Source organism: Carlito syrichta, unplaced genomic scaffold (genome assembly GCF_000164805.1).
Source record: "Carlito syrichta isolate Samal-C Ts95f unplaced genomic scaffold, Tarsius_syrichta-2.0.1 Scaffold304483, whole genome shotgun sequence".
NCBI classification, from domain to species: Eukaryota; Metazoa; Chordata; class Mammalia; order Primates; family Tarsiidae; genus Carlito; species Carlito syrichta.
In genome coordinates, this window is record NW_007248579.1 from 299192 (window position 1) to 306525 (window position 7334).

A 7334-nucleotide genomic window follows, 5' to 3' on the forward strand; every position below is an offset into this window, starting at 1 on the left:
CCCGCCTGCCCATGCAGGCCGAGCCCTTCTCCGGCGGGGTGCTGTCGTCATCTCCCCTCGGTAGAGAGGGACACGGAGGATGTGTGTGGATGTGTGGCCTGCCCAGAGGGTCTGCTGGTGTCTCCCTTCCTGTGGGAGGGCCGCCGAGGTCACGGGGTGGAGGCCCCTGCCTGAGTCTGCGAAGCTAAGAGACAGCAGCATCTCTGCCGGCTGACACCACGGCCGTGTGCTTGTGCGGTTGTGGGGTTGTGCGATCGTGTGCTTGGGTGGTCGTGGGTTGTGTGGGTGTGGGGTTGTGCAGTTGCGTGGTTGTGTGTTGTGCGGTTGTGGGACTGTGGGGTTTTGCGCTTGTGTGGTTGTGCGGTTGTGGGGTTGTTTGCACAGCTGTATGGTTATGTGGTTATGTGGTTGTGCTGCTGTGTGGTTGTAGGACTATGCAGTTGTATGGTTGTGCGGTTGTGTGGTTGTGCAGTTGTGGAGTTGTGTGGGTGTGGGGTTGTGCAGTTGTGGGCCTGCGTGGTTGTGTGTGTTGTGCGGTTGTGAGGCTGTGTGGTTATGTGCTTGTGCTGTTGTGTGGTTGTGGGGTTATGCGGTTGGACGGTTGTGTAGTTGTGTGCTTATGCAGTTGTGGGGTTGTGTGGTTGTGTGTGTGGTGAGGTTGTGGGGTTGTGCAGTTGTGGAGTTGTTTGTGTGGTTATACGGTTGTGTGGCTAGGTGGTTGTGCAGTTGTACAGTTGTGCAGTTGTGTGCTTGTGTGGTTGAGGGTTGTGCCCCCAGCCTTCCCTGGGCTGACCCCACGACAGCTCGCCCAGCTATGGGGCGTCCTGTGCCAGGACTGTCCTGGCCTCTGTTTCCCCAGCGTTCCGATCCCTGTGGCCTGGTCGCGCTGCTCTGGCTGTGCCCACTGTCCCATCGTACTGTGAGTCTCACGCACCTTGGGCACATGTAGCCAGACCGCCGAGTGCCCTGGGTGCCCCGAGTGCAGGGCCTTCCGCTCCGGGGGCCAGGTACTTGTCGGCTCTTCCTCCCCGCGGGCTTCTCTGCGGGACTTGCGGCCCCTGGCTCTGTCCTTCCTGCACCCCCTCTTTCTGGGGACACCGCCTGCTCTGGCGACCTCCCCCTGTCTGCACAGTGCCCCGAGTGCCAGCTCCTTTCCCAGGCTGGGTGGCCCACCCAAGCTCCGTTCCCAGCCTCCTCGCCCTTCTTTCCACGTGGTCTGTACGGGTCCGTTCTTCCTGGACCGCGTGGACAGTCACACCTGTCTTGACCCGTGGTGGCCTCGTGGGCGTCAGTCTCCAATTATTCACCAGCTGTTCAGCTCTGGAGAGTCTTTAGCTATTTATTTATTTTCATTTTTCACGGAGACAGGATCTGGCCACGTTGCCCAGGCTGGCCTTGACCTCCTGGTTTCAAGCAACCCTCCTACCTCGGCCTCACAAAGTGTTGGCATTCAGCTCATCTTTAGCTACTGCAACAGTCAGGTTCACTTGCAGAGCCAGCTCCTTCCCACGGCGGCCGCACCCCGGGTCCCTCCAGCAGGGCAGCCTGCGCGGGTCAGAGTCCTCCGAGAGCTTGGCGTCTGCCTTACATTGGCTGTGCTGTCTCCTCGGAAGGAGTGGAGCAAAATCCAGTTCCAGGCCCCATGTGGAGCCGGGGCTCAGTCTTTCTGCCCAGTGAGCTGATGAGGCATCAAAAGGCAAAGCCCGCCTCCTCCTTGATCGCCCCGCGCAAAGCAGCCTCTGTGCTGGCCTGCCTCCTCCGAGCGGCCACTCACCTGGAAGGCAGCGCCGTGGGGGCCCCGTGGCGTGCCTTTCTCCATGCATACCCCCTCCGGACGTTCTCTGCTGTTAGATCTGGGGGCAGTTTCCTCTGATGCTCGGACCCCGAGGACACCCAAGGGAAGCTGTCCCGGAAGGGGCTTGGCTGTCCTGTGTGGACAGCATGCCACGAGGCCCACTCTGGGCTTGAGGGCATTTCCAGGGAAGCGCCTTTCCACAGCCAGGTGGGATGCTGAGAGAGCAGGATCCAGAAGTAGACAGCCCCCTGCACAGCCGCTTGGCACCCCAAGGCTGAACCCATGCCCCCGATTCCTAAAGGACCATCAACAGCTGGGGGCGAGGGAGGGTAGGGCAGCCACTCCGTCCTGGCCCCTGGCAGCCCGGCCTCCTGCTGTGGGACACGGGCCGCTGGGAGTGGTGTCCTCACAGGCCCGCCAGACCTGGGCAGATGCACACACACGTGGGGTCTGCTGGCGCAGCCTGAGGGGGAGGGGGAGGAGAGCCGTGTCAGAATGGTGACTGGAGTCCTAAGGTCCGCTCAGGCCCGGGTCAGCGAGACGGGCTGGACGCTGCTGACTTGTTGAAACAGCCAAGTGGAGACTGTGTTTCTGGACGCAGCACCTGGAACGCCCATGGGATTCCGCACGGGCCGTGCCGGGGTTGGGGGTGCCAAGGAGTTGGTCCCTGATCTCCGGGACCAGGCTCCCCTGAGGAGCCCTGGGGAGCGGTGTTGGGGGGCGCCGCTGGGACAGGGAGATGGCAGAGAGGCTTGGAAAGGGGCAAGGGTGCAGGGGGCCAGGCTAGGCCTGACTGTGTGCGTTGTGCGTCTGTGATGCTCTGGTCTGGCCAGGGTGGGGCCGCCCACCAGGCCATCGTATGTGAATCCAGAGGCCAAGGGGTCAGACCAGGGCTGAGGATGTGGGTTCAGGGAACTCGGAGAAGTCACCCCGGGGGTGCAGGCTGAGAACCGAGGGTGCGGACGGAACCGGGAGTCCTTGGCTCCCGGGGCAGGTGGGAGGCCAGGACCCCACAAGGCTACCCAGGTGGAGTGCCAGAGAGGTGGAAGACAAGCGGGAGGGAGGGTGCTGGGCTGTCAGCGGGAAAGCGGGAAAGGGGCAGTTGGCCGGGCGGGGTGTGAGCTGTTGGCACCACAGGTCTCGGTGACTCCCTGACTTTTCTGAGCCTACTGGCTGTGGTGACTCATGCCTGTAATCCCAGCGCTTGGGGAGACCAAGTCAGGAGGATCGCTTGAGACCAACTGGGGCAACAAAGTAAGACGTCCTTTCTACAAAAAAAGGTAAAAATTAGCTGGGTAGGGTGACTCACACCTGCCATCCCAGCTACTCGGGAGGCTGGGGCAGAAGGGTCGCTTGAGCCCAGGAGGTTGAGGCCGTGGTAAGCTGTGATCGCACCACTGCACTCCAGCCTGGGGGACAGAGTGAGACCCCATGAAAAAAAAGCCAGAAAACGAAAAAGAAGCTAACAGAGCTGTGTAGGGTGTGTGTCCACAACTCTGGGAACCAGCAACTCACACCCCTCCCTCTCCTGCAGTCACTGAATGTGGATCTGAGCCCGCTTGCAGGGGAGGGTTGATAAGAATGCCCACCAGTCACGGCAGGGAGGAGACCCCTTTCCAGGGTCTTCTAGGCATCCAGAGGCTCACAGGAGAGGCCTGCCCTTCCCTCAGGGGGAAGCCCCACCCGTGCTCCCTGCCACGTGTTGCTGCCGCTTCACCCAGCACACAGGCGTTGTTTCTCTGTGCGGCCAGGCGTGCTAAGTAGCCATTCCCGCTGGGGCTGTGTGCGGGCAAGGGGTCCCGAATCCTGCACTCCTCCAGCTTGGCCGCCCAACCCTTCGGCAGCCCCCCGCCCCCCACCCTGGGGTTGACTCAGCCGGGTCCCTCTTCCTCGGCCTGGGCCTCAAATCTCCCAGGACAGAGGACAGAGAAAAGACTCTGAGCCTTCCTAGCCTCAGAAAAGTGCAAGTCTGGCCTCTCCCTGCTGAGGCGGAAGCTGGGATGGATCTTTTTTCCTTCCTTGATGAATCCACAGTGGCCAAACAAAAGCAAGACACTGCTAGTTTGTATTTTCCTTAACAACTGTCCGCGGATATTGACTGAGCCCTCCCCGCAGGCCATGGGAGACCAAGGAGGGGCTGGCAGTCACAGTGGCTTTGGGGAGTTGGCCTGGGGCGCAGAGTCAGGTGGGGGCAGCCGTGGGCTGGAGAATACATAAAAATAAGGAATTCACGGAGGGGAATAGAGAAGCTGCTCTCTCTCTCTCACTTTTTAAGAGCCAGTGTCTCACTCTGTCACCCAGACTAGAGTGCAGTGGCCACAGCCCTAGCCTACGGCGGGCTCAGCCTCCTGGGCTCACATGATCCTCCTGCCTCAGCCTCCTAAGTAGCTGGGACGACAGGCAGGGACCATCACACGCTATTGATCTTTTGACATTGTTTGTCGAGGTGGCCACAGACGTCCCCAAGGCTAACCTCGAACCCACGGGGGCAAGCACTCCCCCTGCCTCGGCCTCCCGAGTAGGCCTGAGCCCCCTCGCCCAGCGGTGAAAACTGCTCTTTCAAAAGTATCTTATTTTCCCCATAAACCGGCGAGAAGGGTCTGGCATCAACACCAGCCACCCCCTCGCAAGAGAGCAGGGGATGGCGAGCATGCCTGGCAGGTGGGTTTCGTGACCACAGCGTGCACGTGTCTCAGGTGGTCTCTGTGCCTTCCCCCTGGACGCTGTAGGCAGCTGTGTGGGCAGACGGTTTGGGGCACACAGCGGAGTTGCCATCAGAGGCCCTCAGGTCCGGATCGGGTGAGCGAACTTCCCACGGGAGCCCACGTGAACCTTGAGGCTGCGCCTCCATACTTGGGCAAGTGAAAGGAAGGCCCGCCTGGACGCTGGGGCCAGAGCCAGGCATCTGCAAGACTGGTGTCCCTCAAGTGGCGGGTGTCCCTCAAGGCTAGGAAGGCTCGGAGCCTTTTCTCTGAAGGCTGTCTCCCTTCTCCTCCCTGTCCATCCTCCTGTCTGTCTGTCTGTCCACCCCACCCAGTTGTGCTGTACTCAGTGCAGATCTTCACGGGGAACGTCCCCGGGGCGGGGACGGACGCCAAGGTCTACATCACCATCTACGGGGACTTGGGGGACACCGGCGAGCGCTACCTGGGCAAGTCCGAGAACCGCACCAACAAGTTCGAGAAGGGCACGGTAGGTGGGAGCCAGGGGCACGCAGCCACCCCTCCCTGAGTCGGCCACTGGGGCATTGGGGTTGCTGGGCAGGGTGTCCACCCCCACACAGGCTCCTCTCCCTGCAAGTGTGGCGTGTCCCCCCTCCCAAGGGGCACCCCCGCCCTGCCCTGGGCACGGGCTGGGGCAGAGTAGCTGTGGGGAGCGGGCAGGAAGCTGGCTCTGCTCCAGGTGGGTGGCCGTGGGGCACGGGGGACAATTCCCTGGGTGGCTGTGAGCCCCACGGAGGGGCGGGGGCTGTGCCAACCAGGACTGGAACAGAGGGCTGGAGACCAGCTCTGCCGTTGACACCTTACCTGGGACACCCTCTGGGGCCTCAGTTTCCCCGTCTGAGAGCTGGGGTCAGATACGAATTTACCTAATTGTGCTGTGCAGAGCCCCTAGCGGGCGCCGGGGCCCTCAGGAGCCGCACAGGTCGCATGGGAGGCACTCCAGCTCGGGGGGTCCACTCTGACCCGGCCTGTCCCCTGGGAGCTAGGCGCGCCCTCCTGCATAAGTGTTCCGTGACTGCAAAAGCTCAGGGAAGCCAGGACTGGGAGGCGGCCAGGGCTTCCAGCCCCCACGGCCTGTGGTTTTTGGAAAGCACACCCCTTCCCTCGCCCAGCCCTCCCTCTCTGCACCACCCCACCCTCCTCTTCTGCCCCCCACAGCCTTCTCTCCGCCTACCCTCACCAGCTGATGTTCCCCTGCCAGGCCCGGGCCCCAGGAGCTCAGGGAAGGGCGGCCCCCACCCACCTGTGCCGCCGTGCCTGGGACTTTCCTGCATAACAGGTGGCTGTCCATCAAGGGTCCCCTGGAGCCTGACCTTCAGCCAGGCACCCTCCTCCCCCTGACCCACTGTCCTGGGGAGGAGGAGATTAGTCTGGGCCGGGAAAGGCGGGTGTCCCTCAAGTGGCTCTGCCGCTGGCCGGTGACCCCGTGAGGCAGGCAGCATGGACCCAGGAAGCCAGGCTCCGGCGCCCCGTATGAGTTCCACCATCCAGGGGGAACACTTGGCCTTAACTGCCGTTCCCTGAAGCAGGAGCCGAGATGTGACTTGACATCGAGCCCCTGACCCGAGAAGGGGTCAGATGTCAGAGCGCTTTGCACCAGGGAGAAATAATCACACACACACACACACACACACACACACACACCACAGGCGGTATAACTGTTCACCGCCCTCACACGTAAGGAGAGGCCTGTCCTCCTCCTTCCGTGTGGGATCATGAGACGTCAAAAGGCAAGTGGGAGTCGTGGGAAGCCCCTGGCTGCACACTAGGGACGGGCGAGCGGTGCCTAGACACCGGGAACGGATCGCCTGGGTTCCAGTCCCGGCTCTGACACAGCAGAAGGACCTTGGGTGGGTTACCTGACATCTCCAGGCATCAGCCTCCTCCACCCAGACAGAGTCAGTTTCAAGTGACTGGGAAAGTCTCCTGATTTAAGGCCAGCGGGGTGCACAGAGCCAGGCTCGGCACGCAGGGGCTCGGTCTGTGCCAGGCATCGTCCTGCCCTGGGAGAGCCCCCGCCCCTGCCCTCGGGCTGTGTTGGCGCCTGGAGAGTGGGCAGCGACAGAGCCATGGCTGTGTGAGACTGCACCGCAGAGTGGGTGCTCGGTCAGCACGGGCTGTGTGACCAGCAAACCAGAGGAGGCGTGGAGGCCACGCGACCCATCTCACCCGCGCAGTCAGGGCGCTTCTCTCTTGACAACGGCGGCGTCACGGGGAGACCCACCCTGCCCGCCATCGTTTCTGTTTCCTCGGGTTCCGATGCCCCATGGGGTACAGGCAGGGGCCGGAGCCACTTCGGGATCAGTCACTGTTCATGGGGCTTTGAGGGCACAGCTGAGCCGCCAGCAGCTTCCGGCCCTCTAAGCACTTGCCCGGAATCCAGGAGCAAAGGCAGGACTGGGGACACGAGCCCACCTGAGCCCGCCTCTCAGATGGCTCGGGCTGGCCACCTCTTCCCCAGCGGGCCCTGCTGGCCTCCCCAACTCCCTTATGGCTTGCCCTGGGGAATGTCGAGGCCCCTCCCATTATGTGAATCCTGCCTCTGCCAGAACCTCTGCCCGCCCACCTGGACCCATCCCACTCTCCACGGGGCTGAGGCCTCCGGGGCAGGACCAGCCTCTCCCTCCGGCCACAGCCTTCAGGACCCCCTCGCAGGGCTCGGCAGAACCCGCCTTCCCCCAGGAGGAAGGCGGGTGCGGGCAGTCTCCCCCTGGTGCCCACACACGGATCCCGCGAGCTGGGGCCGTGCGGCCAGAGGCCGTGTGGACGCGGGCCGCGGAGCCCGCAAGCGCGGAAGGTCCGTCCACCGCGGGGGG

The 7334-nt window shown here is 62.9% G+C and overlaps 1 protein-coding gene across 1 annotated transcript in view; it reads left to right on the forward strand.

Moving 5' to 3' along the window:
* LOXHD1 (lipoxygenase homology domains 1) overlaps positions 1 to 7334 on the forward strand; it is a 170435-nt gene that overhangs the window by 121550 nt on the left and 41551 nt on the right. Inside the window, exon 29 of the mRNA XM_021713353.1 lies at positions 4833 to 4987. Coding sequence (XP_021569028.1) covers positions 4833 to 4987 — 155 coding nt within the window. The remainder of the gene's footprint in view (positions 1 to 4832; positions 4988 to 7334) is intronic.